The 21,677-nt window shown below is 45.0% G+C and overlaps 1 protein-coding gene across 1 annotated transcript in view; it reads right to left on the minus strand.

Annotated features, from left to right (window-relative positions):
* Positions 1-828: 828 nt before the first annotated feature.
* Positions 829-21,677, minus strand: part of LOC144484374 (NACHT, LRR and PYD domains-containing protein 3-like) — a 43,205-nt gene continuing 22,356 nt past the window's right edge. The window contains exons 4-7 of the mRNA XM_078202896.1: positions 17,835-18,006; positions 17,666-17,731; positions 11,775-12,968; positions 829-863 (exon numbers count right to left, since the gene is read on the minus strand). Coding sequence (XP_078059022.1) covers positions 829-863; positions 11,775-12,968; positions 17,666-17,731; positions 17,835-18,006 — 1,467 coding nt within the window. The remainder of the gene's footprint in view (positions 864-11,774; positions 12,969-17,665; positions 17,732-17,834; positions 18,007-21,677) is intronic.

The raw sequence follows: 21,677 nt of genomic DNA on the forward strand, positions 1-21,677 counted from the left end.
TAACACAAATACTGACAGCAATGGTATATTTAGTATCATTATTTGTGTTCTTAAAAACAATGTCCATTATTAATAGGGACATCATTCAGACTATTCTGCACTGTGATTATTGCCAGCTGAGCTGTGCCTTGAACTGCTGGGCTGTAAGCTCTGGAATTCTCTTCATAACCCTCCCCACCTCCATCTCTGCATTCTCTTTTCAGATGCTCCTTAAGCTCCGTTTAACGTAAATTTGAGAGTGGATCCCTCGGGATAAAACTCATCAGAATTCCATGTAGTTTGTAATCTGCCTTACCGATATACAGCAGTTTTCTACGTTTAATCAAACTGAGAAGCCGACAGACATAAACATCTATAATCTGAATGACAAATTAAACTAAATTGAACATGCGACCAGCCATATCTGGGAATTCTATAAACATTTAATTGTTTTGTCCATCTTTTTTATTCTCATGAATGGATTTGAGAATAATTATAAATGATTAGTTAATTCTTTCACTCCTGAATCTCGCAGTTTATTGTAACTCAGGTTCAGACACATCACTGACGGGTTTGTACTGAGAGCAGAGGTGAGAATATCTGAGGCTGTTACTCTCCAAACTGGAGATCAGAGAGAGAAAGATTTCAGGAATCAGAGCGAATCCGTGGTGTTTAACACGAATACTGACAGGAATGATGTGGAATGGTTATTAATGACACGATTACTGACACTGATAATAATTTACAGTGTCAGACATCCACTGATTATTAACACAATCTCACAGTCTGATACTTACTCCAGTTTCTGTATTTTACATTCTGGATTCCTCAGAGCCGCAGACAATAGTTTCACTCCTGAATCTCCCACTTCATTGTGATGCAGACTAAATGGAGAAAGTGAGAAACACATTAAATTCAGATTAATGTTCAGCAGAAAAAATAGCTGGATCTATTTTTGTGTCAGAAACGAGTGTTGACCTGATTCAAGTTACGATCATAGAAATCATAGAAACCCTACAGTACAGAAGGAGGCCATTCGGCCCATCGAGTCTGCACCGACCACAATCCCACCCAGGCCCTACCCCCACATATTTTACCCGCTAATCCCTCTAACCTACGCATCCCAGGACTCTAAGGGGCAATTTTTTAACCTGGCCAATCAACCTAACCCGCAAATCTTTGGATATTGTATCTCATCCAAGTTGATCTTTCTCTGCACCCCAGCTGTGACTGTGACACTGCATTCTGGACTCTTTCCTTGCCTTCCCTATGTGCGGTATGCTTTGGCACGAATAAATGTGACAATATTAAATTAGATAATATCAAACCTTTTCTGTTGAATGGAAAAGGCAATAGTCAGCATTGAAAAATGATGAACAATTAACTCTTTTACACCTCTCAAAATGTATATTTTGTTTAATTGTCCATGGGATATGGGTGTCGCTGGCTAGACCAGCATTTATTTCCCACTGCTAATGGCCCCTAGAGGAGGTGATGCCCACATCCTGTGAACAAGCAAGTAACGTTTAAACATGTCCCACATTCTGGTCTCATTTCCTGATCATCAGAATTACCCTCCTGAATCTCACTGACCCTGCCAAGATTCCAAAAATTCAAATCATTTCTGCTGTTACATAAATCCAGGATTTTATGAGAATTGTACATTTCACAGAGGGTTAAATGATAACGATGTGAGAGTGGATCGCTCGGGATTCCCGGTGCTTCTTAACTATTGACATTGTATCATCTGTATAATATCTCAGGGCGAGTTAAAGTGTGAAACTGTGCTAACTGTTGCTTTAAGGTCCATCCCCTAAATTTTATACAACAAGGAAAGAATATTCTCCCATTAGAAAGTTGAAATATTTCTGTTTGATGAGTTTATAGGGGAGGGGTGTCGCCCGCTACATTCCACAGTAAACAGGCTCTACATTTTCTGCAGGTCTGGCTCGTGTTCTATCTCCGGGAATTACCATGAGTTCTTACTTCCAGTCGATCCTCACATTGAATCATAGAAACCCTACAGTGCAGAAGGAGGCCATTCAGCCCATCGAGTCTGCACCGACCACAACCCCACCCAGGCCCTACCCCCACATATTTACCTGCTAATCCCTCTAATCTACGCATCTCAGGACTCTAAGGGGCAATTTTTAAACTGGCCAATCAACCTAACCCGCACCTCTTTGGACCGTGGGAGGAAACCGGAGCACCCGGAGGAAACCCACGCAGACACGAGGAGAATGTGCAAACTCCGCACAGACAGTGACCCGAGCCAGGAATCGAACCCGGGACCGTGGAGCTGTGAAGCAGCAGTGCTAACCACTGTGCTACTGTGCCGCCCAGGGAAAGGGTTATCCGCAAACCCGGTTTCATATCACTGACAGTTTGACTGGAGATTTTCCAGCAGCAGGTTTCCTCATTCAGGAAATTCTGGTTTCCTCGGCTCAGATGTAAGCTCTGCAGTCCTGCCACATTTAGCTGTGAATGGTAGTGGATGATGAAACAACAGAAGGAGGAGGCTCCACAAATATCCCATGCTCATGACGGAGACGACTCATACATCGTTGCAAAAGATATGGCTCAAATATTCGTAACTAACTTCAGTGGCTAAACCGTTCAGAGGTCCCCAGCATCACAGATATTTATCAGCGAATTCGATTCACTCCACATGATGTCAAGAAATAGCTAAAGGTAATGGATAATGCAAAGACCACAGATCTTGACAATATTCCAGTAACTGTACTGAAGATTACTGCTCCAGAAGCTGCTCTGTTCCTCGCCAAGCTGTTCCAGTAGAGCTACAACACTGATGTTTACCTAAAATAGTGGGAAATTGCCCAGATATGACCGTAAACAAAAAGGAAAGAACAAATCCAATCTGTCCATTTACCACCCCATCAGTCTCCTCTCAATCACCAACAGAGGAAGGCGTCATCGAGACTATCAAGCAGCATTTAATTAGCAATGACCTGCTCGCTGACTCTGAGCTTGTGCTTACTCAGGGTCACTCAGTCCCCTACCTCATTACAGCCTTGATGCAAACACGGACAGCAGAGCTGAACTCAGGATGTGAGATGAGAGTGTCTGCCCTTGACATCATGGCAGAATATGACCACATGTAGCAAAAAGGAGCCAGAGAATAACTGAAGTCAATGGAAATGAGAGAAAAAAAACTATCTGCCGGTTGGAGCAACACCAGCACAAAGGAAGTTAGTTATGGTTGTTGGACCATCTGCATGATGCAGTGCAACAACTCACCATGGCTCGTTACACAGCACTGTCCAGTCTGTGATTTCTATCCCTGGAAGGACAAGGGCAGCAGATGAATGGAAACATCACCACCTGGAAGTTCCCTTCCAAGATACACACCATCCTGACTTGGAAATATATCACCGTTCCTTCACAGTGACCGGGTCAAAATCCTGGAACTCTCTTTCTCACAGCTCTGTGGGTGCACCTTCACCACAGGAGTCCCTAAATGCAATTCCAGTGATATAATTGTGAGCATAGTTGCTTTCCAAGCAGTTGATAGGGGTTTAATTCCCAGATATCTCAGTTTGTTGGGAGTGTGTGAAGAGAGGGTCATCTCAACTCCAGGAAATGACAGCAGGAAGTTCTCAGGAGAGTGCCCTCGTCCCAACCATCTTCAGCTACTTCATCAATTAAATTTCATCCATCATAAAGTCAGAAGTGGAGATGTTTGCTGATGTCTGTACAACGTTCAGCACCATTCTCGACTCCGCAAGATAGTAATGCAGGACCTGTCCATATTTAGCAAGGCTTGAAAAATATTCAAGGAAGGCTGACAAGTGCCAGGCGATGACCATCTCCACCAAGAATGAATACAATCAACTCCCTTCACATTCAATGGGATTATCATCACCTGAATCCTGAGTATCAGCACCTTCGATGCTACCATTGGCCAGAAACAGACTAGACATATCATTACTGTGGATTTTAGAGAAGATTGAAGGCCAGGAACTCTGCGCAGAGTAACTCCCCTCCTGACTTCCAAATACATTTCCACCATTGACAAGACACATGTCAGGAATTTAATTAAATACCATCCACTTGTCTGCATGAGCGCAGCTCAAGATTCAGGAAGCTCGCCACCATCCAGGATAACTCTGCTTGTTGACTGGTGCTCCACGTTCAACATTCATTCCATCCACCACAGAGGTACAGAGCGAGCAGTGTGTACCATCTACAAGATGCAGTGCAACAACTCCCAATGGCTCGTTACACAGCACCTTCCAATCTTGTGATTTCTATCCCTTGAAGGACAAGCAGATAAATGGAAACATCTCCACCTGGAAGTTCCCTTCAAGATACACATCATCCTGACTTGGAAAGATATCGCTGTTCCTGGGTCAAACTCCTGGGACTCTCTTTTTCACAGCACTGTGGGTGCACCTACACCACAGGAGTCCCTAAATGCAATGATGGTGATATCATAGCGAGCATAGTTGCTTTCCAAGCAGTTGATACAGGTTTAATTCCCAGCTATCTCAGTTTGTTGGAGTGGATGAAGAGAGGGCCAGGAGGCAGTAACCACAACCGAAAAGACTGGGTCAATCCAATTTAGTCAAGTCTGCGGCTCCAGCCTGGAGCAGTAGTGTTAAACTTAGCTGAGGGTTGGAGGGTCAGTTGATCATTCAGCTACTCTGAGCCGGCCCTCGCTGAGTTCAAAAGGGAAATGGTGAATCTAATAGCGACACAGAGGAAACTAAATTCATTGGTTGGTTAAAAAAAAATGCCGTTTGCGACTGGCTTTATATTGCTGTGAATTGGAGGAAGCAACTGAAAGGGTCAATGTTGGTTCTGCTGTTGATGTGGTGCACATGGATATTCAAAAATCATCTGATGCAGTGACACAACACACTTGTGGCATACGCTCATAAAATAAATGGGAAAGTAGCAACGTGGATACAAAATTGGATGAACAAAGAGTAATGGATATTTTTAAGGCTGGAGGATGTCGGTAATGGAGAACCCAAGCAGTTGGTATTGGGATGCTTGCTTTTCCCTGATATATGTGAATGATCTCGGTGTTTGGGCGGCACGGTAGCAGAGTGGTTAGCACTGCTGCTTCACAGCTCCAGGGTCCAGGGTTCGATTCCCGGCTCGGGTCACTGTCTGTGTGGAGTTTGCACATTCTCCTCGTGTCTGAGTGGGTTTCCTCCGGGTGCTCCGGTTTCCTCCCACAGTCCAAAGATGTGCGGGTTAGGTTGATTGGCCAGGTTAAAAAAATTGCCCCTTAGAGTCCTGGGATGCGTAGGTTAGAGGGATTAGCGGGTAAAATATGTGCGGGTAGGGCCTGGGTGGGATTGTGGTCGGTGCAGACTCGATGGGCCGAATGGCTTCCTTCTGCACTGTAGGGTTTCTATGATTCTATGATTTCAGGAATCAGAGCGAATCCGTGGTGTTTAACACGAATACTGACAGGAATGATGTGGAATGGTTATTAATGACACGATTACTGACACTGATAATAATTTACAGTGTCAGACCATCCACTGATTATTAACACAATCTCACACAGTCTGATACTTACTCCAGTTTCTGTATTTTACATTCTGGATTCCTCAGAGCCGCAGACAATAGTTTCACTCCTGAATCTCCCACTTTATTGAAACGCAGACTAAATGGAGAAAGTGAGAAACACATTAAATTCAGATTAATGTTCAGCAGAAAAAATAGCTGGATCTATTTTTGTGTCAGAAACTTAGCACGAGTGGTGAACTGATTCAAGTTACGATATTATATCTCATCCAAGTTGATCTTTCTCTGCACCCCAGCTGTGACTGTGACACTGCATTCTGGACTCTTTCCTTTCCTTCCCTATGTACGGTATGCTTTGGCACTAATAAATGTGACAATATTAAATCAAATAATATCAAGCCCTTTCTGTTGAATGGAAAAGGCAATAGTCAGCATTGAAAAATGATGAACAATTAACTCTTTTACACCTCTCAAAATGTATATTTTGTTTAATTGTCCATGGGATATGGGTGTCGCTGGCTAGACCAGCATTTATTTCCCACTGCTAATGGCCCCTAGAGGAAGTGATGCCCACATCCTGTGAACAAGCAAGTAATTTTTAAACATGTCCCACATTCTGGTCTCATTTCCTGATCATCAGAATTACCCTCCTGAATCTCACTGACCCTGCCAAGATTCCAAAAATTCAAATCATTTCTGCTGTTACATAAATCCAGGATTTTCTGAGAATTGTACATTTCACAGAGGGTTAAATGATAAAGCTGTGAGAGTGGATCGCTCGGGATTCCCGGTGCTTCTTAACTATTGACATTGTATCATCTGTATAATATCTCAGGGCGAGTTAAAGTTTGAAACTGTGCTAACTGTTGCTTTAAGATCCATCCCCGAGATTTGATACAAGGAATGATTATTCTCCCATTAGAAAGCTGAAATATTTCTGTTTGATGAGTTTATAGGGGAGGGGTGTCTCCCGCTACATTCCACAGTAAACAGGCTCTACATTTTCTGCAGGTCTGGCTCGTGTTCTATCTCCGGGAATTACCATGAGTTCTTACTTCCAGTCGATCCTCACATTGAATCATAGAATCATAGAAACCCTACAGTGCAGAAGGAGGCCATTCGGCCCATCGAGTCTGCACCGACCACAATCCCACCCAGGCCCTACCCCCACATATTTACCTGCTAATCCCTCTAATCTACGCATCTCAGGACTCTAAGGGGCAATTTTTAAACTGGCCAATCAACCTAACCCGCACATCTTTGGACCGTGGGAGGAAACCGGAGCACCCGGAGGAAACCCACGCAGACACGAGGAGAATGTGCAAACTCCGCACAGACAGTGACCCGAGCCGGGAATCGAACCCGGGACCCTGGAACTGTGAAGCAGCAGTGCTAACCACTGTGCTACTGTGCCGCCCAGGGAAAGGGTTATCCGCAAACCCGGTTTCATATCACTGACAGTTTGACTGGAGATTTTCCAGCAGCAGGTTTCCTCATTCAGGAAATTCTGGTTTCCTCGGCTCAGATGTAAGCTCTGCAGTCCTGCCACATTTAGCTGTGAATGGTAGTGGATGATGAAACAACAGAAGGAGGAGGCTCCACAAATATCCCATCCTCATGACGGAGACGACTAATACATCAGTGCAAAAGATATGGCTCAAATATTAGTAACTAACTTCAGTGGCTAAACCGTTCAGAGGTCCCCAGCATCACGGATATTTATCAGCGAATTCGATTCACTCCACATGATGTCAAGAAATAGCTAAAGGTAATGGATACTGCAAAGACCACAGATCTTGACAATATTCCAGTAACTGTACTGAAGATTACTGCTCCAGAAGCTGCTCTGTTCCTCGCCAAGCTGTTCCAGTAGAGCTACGACACTGATGTTTACCTAAAATAGTGGGAAATTGCCCAGATATGACAGTAAACAAAAAGGAAAGAACAAATCCAATCTGTCCATTTACCACCCCATCAGTCTCCTCTCAATCACCAACAGAGGAAGGCGTCATCGAGACTATCAAGCAGCATTTAATTAGCAATGACCTGCTCGCTGACTCTGAGCTTGTGCTTACTCAGGGTCACTCAGTCCCCTACCTCATTACAGCCTTGATGCAAACACGGACAGCAGAGCTGAACTCAGGATGTGAGATGAGAGTGTCTGCCCTTGACATCATGGCAGAATATGACCACATGTAGCAAAAAGGAACCAGAGAAAAACTGAAGTCAATGGAAATGAGAGAAAAAAAACTATCTGCCGGTTGGAGCAACACCAGCACAAAGGAAGTTAGTTATGGTTGTTGGACCATCTGCATGATGCAGTGCAACAACTCACCATGGCTCGTTACACAGCACTGCCCAGTCTGTGATTTCTATCCCTGGAAGGACAAGGGCAGCAGATGAATGGAAACATCATCACCTGGAAGTTCCCTTCCAAGATACACACCATCCTGACTTGGAAATATATCACCGTTCCTTCACAGTGACCGGGTCAAAATCCTGGAACTCTCTTTCTCACAGCTCTGTGGGTGCACCTACACCACAGGAGTCCCTAAATGCAATTCCAGTGATATAATTGTGAGCATAGTTGCTTTCCAAGCAGTTGATACAGGTTTAATTCCCAGATATCTCAGTTTGTTGGAGTGTGTGAAGAGAGGGTCATCTCAAATCCAGGAAATGACAGCAGGAAGTTCTCAGGAGAGTGCCCTCGTCCCAACCATCTTCAGCTACTTCATCAATTAAATTTCATCCATCATAAAGTCAGAAGTGGAGATGTTTGCTGATGTCTGTACAACGTTCAGCACCATTCTCGACTCCGCAAGATAGTAATGCAGGACCTGTCCATATTTAGCAAGGCTTGAACAATATTCATGGAAGGCTGACAAGTGCCAGGCGAAGACCATCTCCACCAAGAATGAATACAATCAACTCCCTTTACATTCAATGGGATTATCATCACCTGAATCCTGAGTATCAGCACCTTCGATGCTACCATTGGCCAGAAACAGACTTGACATATCAACACTCTGGATTTTAGAGAAGATTGAAGGCCAGGAACTCTGCGCAGAGTAACTCACCTCCTGACTTCCAAATACATTTCCACCATCTACAAGACACATGTCAGGAATTTAAATACCATCCACTTGTCTGCATGAGCACAGCTCAAGATTCAGGAAGCTCGCCACCATCCAGGATAACTCTGCTTGTTGACTGGTGCTCCACGTTCAACATTCATTCCATCCACCACAGAGGTACAGAGCGAGCAGTGTATACCATCTACAAGATGCAGTGCAACAACTCCCAATGGCTCGTTACACAGCACCTTCCAATCTTGTGATTTCTATCCCTAGAAGGACAAGCAGATAAATGGAAACATCTCCACCTGGAAGTTCCCTTCAAGATACACATCATCCTGACTTGGAAAGATATCGCTGTTCCTGGGTCAAACTCCTGGGACTCTCTTTTTCACAGCACTGTGGGTGCACCTACACCACAGGAGTCCCTAAATGCAATGATGGTGATATCATAGCGAGCATAGTTGCTTTCCAAGCGGTTGATACAGGTTTAAATCCCAGCTATCTCAGTTTGTTGGAGTGGATGAAGAGAGGACCAGGAGGTCGTAACCACAACCGAAAAGACTGGGTCAATCCAATTTAGTCAAGTCTGCGGCTCCAGCCTGGAGCAGTAGTGTTAAACTTAGCTGAGGGTTGGAGGGTCAGTTGATCATTCAGCTACTCTGAGCCGGCCCACGCTGAGTTCAAAAGGGAAATGGTGAATCTAATAGCGACACAGAGGAAACTAAATTCATTGGTTGGTTAAAAAAAAATGTCGTTTGCGACTGGCTTTATATTGCTGTGAATTGGAGGAAGCAACTGAAAGGGTCAATGATGGTTCTGCTGTTGATGTGGTGCACATGGATATTCAAAAATCATCTGATGCAGTGACACAACACACTTGTGGCATAAGCTCATAAAATAAATGGGAAAGTAGCAACGTGGATACAAAATTGGATGAACAAAGAGTAATGGATATTTTTAAAGCTGGAGGATGTCGGTAATGGAGAACCCAAGCAGTTGGTATTGGGATCCTTGCTTTTCCCTGATATATGTGAATGATCTCGGTGTTTGGGCGGCACGGTAGCACAGTGGTTAGCACTGCTGCTTCACAGCTCCAGGGACCTGGGTTCGATTCCCGGCTTGGGTCACTGTGTGTGTGGAGTTTGCACATTCTCCTCGTGTCTGAGTGGGTTTCCTCCGGGTGCTCCGGTTTCCTCCCAGTCTAAAGATGTGCGGGTTAGGTTGATTGGCCATGCTAAAATTGCTCCTTAGTGTCCTGAGATGTGTAGGTTACAGGGATTAGAGGGTAAAACATGTAGGGATATGGGGGTAGGGCCTGGGTGGGATTGTGGTCGGTGCAGACCCGATGGGCCGAATGGCCTCTTCCTGCACTGTAGGGTTTCTGTGGTTTGCAGTGTCGAGGAAAATTTCAAAGTTTGTTGATCACAGAACAGTTTGAGGCATTGTAAACTGTGAGGAGAAGAGCTTGGGACTGAAAAACAGACTATGGTGGAGTGTACAGATAGGTGGCAGATTAAGTTCAATGCAGAGACGGGTGAGGTGATACTTTCAGGAAACATGCACATGAGGAAGCAATATAAAATAATCGGTAGAATTGTTAACGGATTGCAGGATCAGAGGGACTGAACACATTGTGCATCGATCATTGCCATTGGCAGGGCAAGTGTAGGTAGCAATTAATAAAGAAAACAGCATCTTGGGCTTCACTGTTATGTAATAACATGTGTTTGTGGGCATTACACAGTAATTCATGAGTTTAAGTTTAATTTGTGTTTCTGTGCTTGTGAGCTCAGAAAGGGCCAAAACTTTAATTTCACTTCATGTTAAACAAAGCTGCCTGCCTGCGGGTTTTTTGTTTCAATTTAAACTGTCCCTACATTTTAATTTAAGGTTTACGACGTTGTAAGAGTTATAGAGGTTTAAAGAAATGGTTGCTTCTATTCAAAGGCCCACAATGAATGATAGAAGCTCTGAGTTTCAGTTACAACCAGTTAATCCAAGAAGCAAGACGGAGTTCACAGAGGCTGCCAGTAGAGGCAGCGCAACGCAGGCATTCAGAAAGCAACCCGAACTGATGATGTCACCAGTGATCACGTGACTTATAAAGGGACATTGTCCCAATATAACACACACCGACTGTAATACATAACACAGGTAGAGCGCAGTAAAATAATCCTGATCTTAATTAAACACAAACTGTAAGCTGTACCGAACAAGACAAACTAATTTCTGTATCGCATCGTACAGAATCAGATGGTTTCTGTTGGGAGAGGGAATGATCCTTTTTCAGATTTTGGAGGGAGGCCTTTACAGCTCTAATTATTTAAAATTCATCCCAATAATGTTATTATTCATTCAAGGAATGTGGGCATCGCTGGTTATGCCAGCATTTATTGCCCACGCCTATTCCAGGAGAATCTGCCTTCTTGAAACTATGTAGTTTTATCAGAGAATCTAGATTTATTACAGGTTCAGAAGGAGGCCAATCGGCCCATCATATCTGCATCTGCTCTCAAATGAGCATTATTACTTTGTGCCATTCTCCCACACTTTGTGACCATTGGACATTGTTTCTCTCTTGACGTCCTCGAATGAACATGCCTCTGTTTTATTAGAACAAAGGAAATGGCTTCTCAACAATGAAAATATCCGCTCTGAGACCAAACAGTTACCTCAACTCCTGACACTTGTGCAGAACGGGTCCCAGCCGCTGGAGCCCTTCACACTGAATGTAGCATTCCTCTAGATCGAGGTGTTTTATTGTGTCACAGAGTCCAATGACATGAGACAGGACCGCACAGTCAATCGGGGTCAGTCGCAATCCGCGAAATGAAAGTATTTCCATAGATCCCACTGTGTTCCGAGCCAGTGCTTTATTCTGAGTCTCAAACAGGTAGTGGAATGTGTTCAGGAGCTTCCTCTTCCCAGTTCCAGTCTGTGTGTCTCCAATCTGCCCTTCAACCTTCTCCTTCACCCAGTCAATCACTCGGCAGGTTGTTTGATGAAGAAATGGACCCAGAAACTCCACCAGGGGTCGAGCTGACTGTGGGGAGGACAGACCAGCAACAAAACGGAGAAATATCTCAAATCGCCCATCTTCCTCACTGTGGGCTTCACTGAGGAGTTTCCCGATCTCCCCAGGATCTGGAGTCAGGAATTGTGTGAGTGCAGCTACAAACTCTTGGATGGTGAGGTGTGGGAATGTGTAAACCACACTCGGGGCAGAATCATCTCTCTCCAAAAGTTCCATCAGGAACCCAGACAGGAACTGGGAAGATTGTAGATTGTACTCAATCAAATCTCCATTTCTAAACACAATCTTCTTCTTGGAGACTCCTGTGAAGGCCATCTCACCAAGCTTCAGTAACACATCACGGGGGTTTTCCATCTCTCGGCCATGGTTTTTCAGAATGTTGTAAATATAGTAGGAATATAGTTGGGTGATGGTCTTGGGAACTTGCTGCTGTTTCCTGTTTCTTTGTGTAAAGAAGGGACCCAGTGACAGACCGAGGATCCAGCAGTAGGAAGGGTTGTAACACATGGTGTACAGGATCTCGTTCTCCTCCACGTGTTTGAAAACAGCTGCTGCCACCGTCTGATCTTCAAAAAACTTGTTGAAATATTCCTTCCGTTCATCACCAACAAATCCCAGGATTTCAGCCCAGACACTGATCTCAGCCTTTTCCAATAAATGTAATGCAGTGGGGCGGCTGGTCACTAGCACTGAACATCCTGGGAGCAGCTTGTGCTGTATTAAACTGTACACAATGTCAGACACTTCACACCGGAATTCGGGATCTGTGCACATGGACTGAGGTTCTGTATTTCTCCGATTGTCAGCAAAATCAATACTGTCCTTGAATTCATCCAAACCATCGAATATAAACAGCAATCCCTCTGGGTTCTTCCAGAACTCTCCCAGAATATTCCCAAAGTAAGGATAGAAAAACAGTATCAGATTCTTCAGGTTTATTCTACAGTTAATAGTGTTCAAATCCCGGAATTTAAAACTGAAAACAAATTGAAAGTGTGGGTATATTTTCCCAGTGGCCCAGTCATAAACAATCTTTTGTACCATTGTTGTTTTTCCAATTCCCGGCACTCCGCTCACTGCTGCTGAATTCCCAGATTTGAATTTTCTCTGGGAAAAGCTGCTCTGGAACAATTGATCAGTTCGGATTTTTTCCAGTTCTCTCCGGAGATGTTTCTCTCTCCATTCTTCATGGTCTCGGCCTCTTGCCAGCAGTTCATGTTCGACAAGTGTCCGATCTCGAACAGTAGAAATAACCGTTAGCTCAGCGTATCGATCAACCAGCTGGAAAATCTTAACCTTCTCCTTTATGAGGATAGTGTTCACTCTCAGTGTTTCAGTTTGTACCCGGAGTGTCTCCTTGTGTTTCTGTTGGAGATCTTCAATAAGAACAGAGAGAAAATGTTAGTTGCATTAAGACACTGTCTTTGCTGAATTGAGAGATTTATTTTACAGTGTCAGTCAAGGTTTGAGTAGGATATAAAATTGAATTATTGAAAACCTCATTTGACAATGATTAATTTCCACTTAAAGTTTCAGGTCTTAATCATAGAATCATAGAAACCCTACAGTACAGAAAGAGGCCATTCGGCCCATCGAGTCTGCACCGACCACAATCCCACCCAGGCCCTACCCCCATATTCCTACACATTTACCCACTAATCCCTCTAATCTACGCACCCCAGGACACTAAGAGGCAATTTTAGCATGGCCAATCAACCTAACCCGCACATCTTTGGACTGTGGGAGGAAACCGGAGCACCCGGAGGAAACCCACGCAGACACGAGGAGAATGTGCAAACTCCACACAGACAGTGACCCAAGCCGGGAATCGAACCCAGGTCCCTGGAGCTGTGAAGCAGCAGTGCTAACCACTGTGCTACCGTGCCGCCCTAGGTCTTCACTTAATTCCAATATTTCTATCACATGTTGGGGACGATTCTCCCGAAAAGGAATCTCGGTGTCGAATTTGTGTAAAAACTGGAGTAAATCACGCTGGACTTTTCAGCGGGAGTTTCAAAATGAATCTCCCACAATCTCTGCAGAGCAGATTGCACGAGCGTGAATCCGGCTGGAGGGGCCGGCAGCATCGCGCTGAGCGGCCACTGTGCGTGCGATGATCTGTCAGCGCAGAGATCGGCGCATGCGTACTGGCCCCACAATGCCGGCGGCCAGCACTTCTCCCCCTCCTACACAGTCCCAACGCCCCCTCCCCTCCCCCTCCTACACAGTCCCAACGCCCCCTCCCCTCCCACACAGTCCCAACGCCCCCTCCCCCCCACCCCAACGGACTGACTCCGCCGTAATCTTGACACCCCCCCCGCAGAAGGCTGATCTCCTCCCCCCACCCTGGTGGCCAGCCCCAATCGCTGTCCTCCCTCCCTCCGTCACTCAGCCCGAATGCAGAGTGGAAGCAGGACTCCCCACCCCCACTGCTCACCCCCACAGGCCCGATCCCCATTAGGCCCTGTACTCTTGGCACTGCTCAATGCCCAGTAGGCAGTGCCAAGGTGTCCTGGACATTAGCACTTTGCCCCTTTGGAAGTGCCAGAGGCCCAGGCTGGCAATGCCCAGGGTACCCCAGCCACCTCCAACCCCATGGGGGCCTCGATGACATCCCCTTCACTCCAGTGGGGTCTGGTCGCCAGCTCCCTGCAAATGGGAAGTTGTACAAAACCCTGTTGGAGTGAACCACTCCTGACGTGAGGGGGTGGCGGGGCGAGAGGCTCGTGGGCCCGGAAATCTCAGTGCTGGGCCCGCTAATGACTTTTAAGCAGATTCAAATGCGCATTGTAATAATTTATACAGCTCCGCGCGGATCTCTGGCACGGAGCTGTCGGTGCCCGAAATCCAGCTGCCGGAGACGCAGGCAGGCTATGGCCCCCAGCGGGAAGCCTGTGAAACGGCTCTGCACCAGTCTCCTGGTCTGCTGCAGTACCAAAGCAGCACAGCGACCTGGGAGAATCGCCCCCATTGATTTTACAAAGGTGATGTTTTAACTCTGATGGTTAATACTTTCCACCCTGCCCTTATTATAGACATCTCATTGGTAGATCTTTATTATATAGCAGTCCACATAGTTTGTGAACTGGTCAGAGCTCCCAATCTGCTGCAGAAATGGTAAGTGGGATATTAGACGCTGCGTAGGAGCGGGAGAGACTGTAATTGTTCAGGAGTCTCACTGTTACTGTGCGTAAACTTCAGTATGTTCTCGTCATATTGTGTGCATTGGAAAAGCAACAGTTTTGAACATGGAAAGTTCTGCTATTCTATCAGGCTGTTACCACATTAAGCGAGTTATTGCGGAGCCGTTTGGATCAGTTGGGTGGACGCTTTATGTGGTTTATGTTATAACAACAGCCTGACGATCGATCCCTGTTCTTTCTAAGGTGAATTCAGGACCTCGCTCGTTGCCCTGCCCGTGTTGGAGATATAACCTGCCTTTAGACAGAGAACTCAAAACAAAAATAACCTTCCCCTTTTATAGTGTTTCAAGTCAAGTACTCGGGAACATAGGTTTAAGGTGCGTGGGGAGAAGTTTAGAGCAGATGTGTGAGACAAGTTTCTTTTACACAGAGGATGGTGAATGTCTGGGACGTGCTGTCTGGGGAGGTGGTGGGAACAGGTACGACAGCAGCATTTAAGGGGCAACTAGACGAATACATGAATAGGATGGGAATGGAAGGATACGGACTCTGTGTGTGCATACGGTTTTAGTTTAGGCAGGCATCATGGTCTGCGCAGGCTTCGTGTGCCAAAGATGCCTGTTCCTGCGCTGGATTTTACTTTGTTCTTTGTTTTTGAACGGACAGAGATATTTCCAAGTCAGGGTGGTGAGTGACTTGGTGGAAAACAGTGGTGTGCCCCTGTGACTGCTGCCCTTGATCTTCTGGATGGCAGCAGCCATGAGTTTGGAAAGTGCTGTCTCAGCAGCCTTGCTGTGTTCAGCAGTGCATCTTGTAGATGGTAAACACTGCTGCCATTTTTCGTCGGTGGTGGAGGGGATAAGTTTTGTGGGCGGGTATTAATCAAACAGTCTACTTTAAACTGGTATGTGAGGAATTCCACGCGTGTCGTTGAGCTGCACTTACCCAGGTGAGGGCAGAGAATTCCATCACACTTCTGACTTGTGCCTTGTGGATGGTGGAAAGTTTACAGGGAGCAAGAGATGACTTTAACGCTGTAGAATTCTTAGCAGCTGACTTGTTCTTGTCGTCACACTATTTATATATCGAGTCCAGTTCAGTTTCTGGTCAATGGTAACCCTCAGGTTGTTGACAGTGGGGGATACAGCAAACAGTGATGCCATCGATTGTCAAGGGGTGATGATTGAATCCACTCTTGTTGGAGATAGTTATAGCTTGGTACGTGTGTGGTGTGAAATTTACATGCAACCTTGTCAGATCAAACCTAGATTTTGTCCTGAACTTGTTGCATTTGGACAGGAATTGCTTCAGTGTCTGAGGAGTCATGAATGTTACGGAACATTGTACAGTCATCAGTGGACATCTCCCCTTCTGAACACTGAGCCCTGGTGGCCCGGGTTTGGCTTGATGGGCCATCTGGGATTTTGCTACTCACTAATTTGATATGTTTACGGTAGGAATGATTTCTCAGGTGCAGCGAACCCTTTACATCTGGCTCAAGGCCCGACTCTTTACTGTGAGCCCAGAACATGAGAACTAGGGGCAGGAATAGGCCATCTGGCCCCTCAAGCCTGCTCTACCATTCAATAAGATCATGGCTGATTTTTTTGTGGACTCAGCACCACTGACCCACCTGCTCACCATAACACTTAATTCCTTTCCTGTTCAAAAATGTAGCTATCATTGCTTTAAAAACATTTAATGAGGTAGCCTCAACTGCTTCACTGGGCAGGGAATTCCACAGATTCACAACACTTTGGTTGAAGAAGTTCCTCCTCAACTCAGTCCTAAATCTGCTCCCTCTTATTTTGAGGCCATGCCCCCAAGTTCTAATTTCACCTGCCAGTGGAAACAACTTCCCTGCTTCTATCTTATCTATTCCCTTCATAATCTTATATGTTTCTATAAGATCTCCCCTCATTCTTCTGAATTCCAATGAGTATAGCCCCAGTCCACTCAGTCTCTCCTCAAAAGCCAACCCTCTCAACTCCGGAATCAACCGAGCAAATCTCCTCTGCACCCCCTCCAGTGCCAGTATATCCTTTCTCAAGTAAGGAAACCAAAACTGTGCACAGTACTCCAGGTGTGGCCTGACCAGCACCCTATACAGCTGCAACATAACCTCGCTGTTTTTAAACTCCATCCGTCTATCAATGAAGGACAAAATTCCATTTGCCTTCTTAATTCCCTGCTACACCTACAAACACCTTGTGATTCTTGCACAAGGATACCCAGGTCTCTCTGCACAGCCGCATGCTGCAATTTTTTGCCACTTAAGTACTAGTCCATTTTGCTGTTACTCGTACCAAAATGGATGACCTCACATTTACCAACATTGTACTCCATCTGCCAGACCCTCGCCCACTCACAGACTATCTATATCCCTTTGTAGACTTTCAGCATCCTCTGCACACTTTGCTCTGCCACTCATCTTAGTGTCATCTGCTAATTTTGACACACTACACTTGATCTCCAACTCATCTGTGCAAATCGTAAACAATTGCGATCCCAACACTGATCCCTGAGGCACACCACTAGTCACTGATCGCCAACCAAAACAACCATTTACCCCACTCTTTGCTTTCTGTTAGAACACCTAGGCACGCAGGAGCTCTGTACTGAATTCACATTTGTTTATTGTTAGTCCGGACAGGTGTGACTTCAGAAGTAATAGCAATTAACAGCTAGGTTAAGTGAAAAGATGCAATGGTCACACATTTTTGGAAAAAAAAACGACAGATCATCTGAATTGTAATTTGAAGCTATGTATGGTCGAGCATTAATGACAAAACCGAATCATGCTCTACCCAATTTCCACAGTCTTTAATTTTCAGTATCCCAGATTTTCACAATCTCTTAAACAAAGGCTCCAACCAATCATTCAGATTCTCAGAAGTGAAATAGTTTATAATCTCCATTTCCTCTCTTACCTTTCAGGTGAATGGGTAATTCAGATAAACCATGTGCGATGTTGATATAATCAAACGAATCAGCACCTGTTTAAATAAATAAACTTCCATGAAACCAGCTCAGTGTAATATTACAGTGATATCGACAGTGTTTAAATGGGAAATTGAATTCACTGTGATTTTACCGTACCAAGCTCCTGTATTTCTTTCAGTATTTTATCCAGCTTTGGGACTCCGTGACGCATTCTCACAAAGGATTCCCACATCACCCTTCGAGCCCGAGATCCTTTTTCCATCACCAGATTGAGGAGAAGTTTGGAACTGTCCGCCCGGTTTCCCTTATCCACGAGATCAGTGACTTTCTATGAAGAATAGTAATGAAGAATAATGAGACGCAGAGTGAAAGATAAACACTGAGAATGAGATGGAAAGGATCTGCTCAGTGATGGGATTTCCCAGTTGTTTTCAGCTCAGAAATCAGTCACTGGGCCGGGTCCTGATCCATCATAAACATGGACTGAAAATGCTCCTGAAATCTCGATCCAATCACTAACAATAAACAAATGTGAATCAACTGAACTGGAAATCAAAAACACATTTCAACTCGTGTGAGGAATCACTGAGAATCTGCAATATTTACATGTGATTAGCTGTCTGTCCTTCAGTGTCCAACATGATGGGGCGGCACGGTAGCACAGTGGTTAGCACTGCCGCTTCACAGCTCCAGGGACCTGGGTTCGATTCCCGGCTTGGGTCACTGCCTGTGTGGAGTTTGCACATTCTTCCTGCGTTTGCGTGGGTTTCCTCCGGGTGCTCCGGTTTCCTCCCACAGTCTAAAGATGTGTGGGTTAGGTTGATTGGCCATACTAAAATTGCCTCTTAGTGTCCTGAGATGTTTAGGTTAAAGGGATTAGCAGGTAAATGTTTAGGGATATGGGGGTAGGGCCTGCGTGGGATTGTGGTCGGTGCAGACTCGATGGGCCAGATGGCCTCTTTCTGCACTGTAGGGTTTCTCTGAATCTATGACATTCGATTACTGATTGACAACATGATGCACTTTTTCCACACACTTAAATCACGCTGTGATTTACCAGGAAATCCTGATGAGATGTGGCTATGTTTTTTTTTCTCCGAAAGGGTAGTGTGTCTTTGAAATGCTCTTCCTGAAACGGCGGAAGGAACGGAGAGGTGGATGGCGTCTTGGTCAGCAAGGAGTTATGGGTATCGTGGATAGGCAGTCTGCAGATTGGAGGCGACAATCAAATCATGTCATTAAAGAGCAGGGCAGACTCAAGGGGCTGAACGGCCTACTCCTAGCAGCACAGTGGTTACCATTGCAGTCTCACAGGTTTGATCCTGGTGTTGGGTGACTGGCTGTGCGGAGTTTGCACATTCTTCCCATGTCTGTGTGGGTTCTCTGCAATGTCTAAAGATGGGCCTGGGTAAGCTGCTCTTTCAAAGAGTTGGTGCAGAATGATGGGCCTCCTTATGGACTGTAGGGATTCCTGCTCTCCATGTGTAAGTAAACTGAACAGCAGCGAATCAGAACTCAGATGGCAGGGAAATAATGAGTCTGATCCTTAAATTATTTAAATGGAAGTAATGTTAAAATGAAATTTGACTGACAAATTGCCATTGACTAATCCAAATACCGACTGCTAATTTAGGTCAGGAGAATGAGCCATTGACAATGGTGAAAAATCTAATGTAAACTTTACCGCTCAGTAACTCAAATTCCAGAAACAAAACATTTTTTGTTTTCAAATTACTAGTATGAAATCTCGGTGAAGAGGAGAGGGGAGTGAGATAGGATTCGAGAGATATTAACACAGTTACAAGTGGGGTGTGAAGGAGGGGCTGTGCAAGATGTCAGAGTCGTGCTAATGGAGAATTTCAGACTGGAGTTTACAGGAACGGTTCAAACTCATTGACTCGTAAACTAGAAGAATGGGAATTTTAAATCGAAGACATCTGAGGACTGGGGGCCATTGTGAGCACAAAGTGATATCTGGATTCTGACGGGGAACACAGTAAAGGCAGCAGAATCTGAGGAGCTGAAGATAAAGGGTGGTGAGGGATTGGAATGCCCTGCCAGCATCAGTAGTAAATGCGCCTAGTTTGGGGGCGTTTAAGAGATCCGTAGATAGGTTCATGGACGAAAAGAAATTGGTTTAGGTTGGAGGGTCACAGTTTTTTTTTAACTGGTCGGTGCAACATCGTGGGCCGAAGGGCCTGTTCTGCGCTGTAATGTTCTATGTTCTATGTTCTATGTTCTATGTGGGAGGCCCAACAGGAGAACATTGGAACAGACAAATCTGGGGGTAACAAAAATATAGATTTGGATTCAGCAGGAGCTGTGCTGAGGTGGGAGGAGAAATTTGCAGTGTTACATTCAGAGAATAAGGATATTTCTGCACTGACAATTATGCAGGAAATGGAGTTCAGCTTGATTCTGAACACTGAAGTCACAGATAGTCTGGCCAGGTCTCAGTCAGCGGCTGGGAATGGAATACAATCAGGTGGTGAGGAGATGGAGTTTGTGTCGGGGGGAGCAGACAATGGAGTTATTTTTTTCAATGTTTAAGAGAGGGAGTAAATTACTTTCCCAGAGCACAGGGGCAGAAATTCAATGATGTTATATTCCCCCGTGAAGACTGACTTTCCACAATGAAAAAAATAGGGACAGCATTCTTTTTAACATGATTCCAGCTTCTATTCTGTAAGATTCTGAGACTAAGGATCGAAAATTGATACGAGTCAGTGTCAGTTGCAGTAAACTAAGCGTTGTGGTGTATTATGAGGACAATATTGAGTCAAAGTGAGATAATCCAGCTCATTTCTAAAATCATTGATGAGACGACATTTAGAATATTGTATCCAGTTGTGGTTCCCTCAGTGCAACAAAATTATTGCAGCTTCTGAAAACAACTGGAATGGTTGAGATGATTGTGTGGTTGGACGAGGACCCATTGTGGAAAGTGGATCTGTCTTCACTGAAAACAAGTGTCAGAGGCGATATGATTACGGATTTCCATTGACTCCAGTTTTGTCGGAAGGTTTTGATGCTAATTGAGTTAGAATGCTGTCTTGATGTGAATGACAGACCCTTTCACCTCTCCCCTGTAATTCTTTCAACCATTTCTGAACCAAAGGAGCTCTGCAGCAGAGTGGTCCTGGCAGAACGCAAACTAAGCATCTGTGAGCAGGTTATTGCTGAGCAAGGACCACTACAAGAACTGTTGATGATCCCTTCCATCATTTTGATGACTGTGAATAGATTAATAGAATGGTAATTCCTGGAGTGGGTTTGTCCTGTTTATCATGGACAGGCTGTTGCTGGCAATATTTCCATATTGTCGGGTAGATGCCAGTGTTGTAGCTGCACTGAACAGCTTGGCTCACAGTGCAGCCTGTGCTGGAGCACAAAGCTTCAGTATCACAGCCAGGATGTTGTCAGTGTTCCTGCACACCAAGCACTAAGTTATTCCTTTAGATCATGTGGAGGGAATTGAATTGGTTTTTCTGTGATGATGGGGATCCCATGAAGAGGCTGAAATGAATAACTCAGTAACATGTCTGACTGAATATTATTGCGAATGCTTCAGCCGTGTCTTTTGCACTCATGAGCTGGACTCTGATGTTTTTGATGTGGAACTTTGCGAAATCCCCTCCACACGTTTGCTGTTTAATTATCCAGCATCATATTGCAGGCATGGCAGGATAGAAAAGCTTTATGCTGTGTCAGTTGTGGCTCAAGTTGCCTGTCTATCTATAGCATGGTGAGGGGTTGTAGATTCACCAGGTTAGCACATCATTTTTATGTATCCCTGCTGCTGTTCCTGCAATGCTCTCTGTAGTAATTCAGAAAAAGACAGTTTCCTCTCTCCAGAAACCCTTTAGTGGGACTAACAAGATGAGTTGAATCCTTCAGAGTAAAAAAGTCTGTAAACTTGGAACCTACAACAACAGTGTGGCTTAAAGCAAAAGGTTTTAAACTCCAATCGCTATCTTCCCATTGGACAAGTCTCCCTTT

The sequence above is a fragment of the Mustelus asterias genome, unplaced genomic scaffold (assembly GCF_964213995.1).
Source record: "Mustelus asterias unplaced genomic scaffold, sMusAst1.hap1.1 HAP1_SCAFFOLD_102, whole genome shotgun sequence".
NCBI lineage: Eukaryota > Metazoa > Chordata > Chondrichthyes > Carcharhiniformes > Triakidae > Mustelus > Mustelus asterias.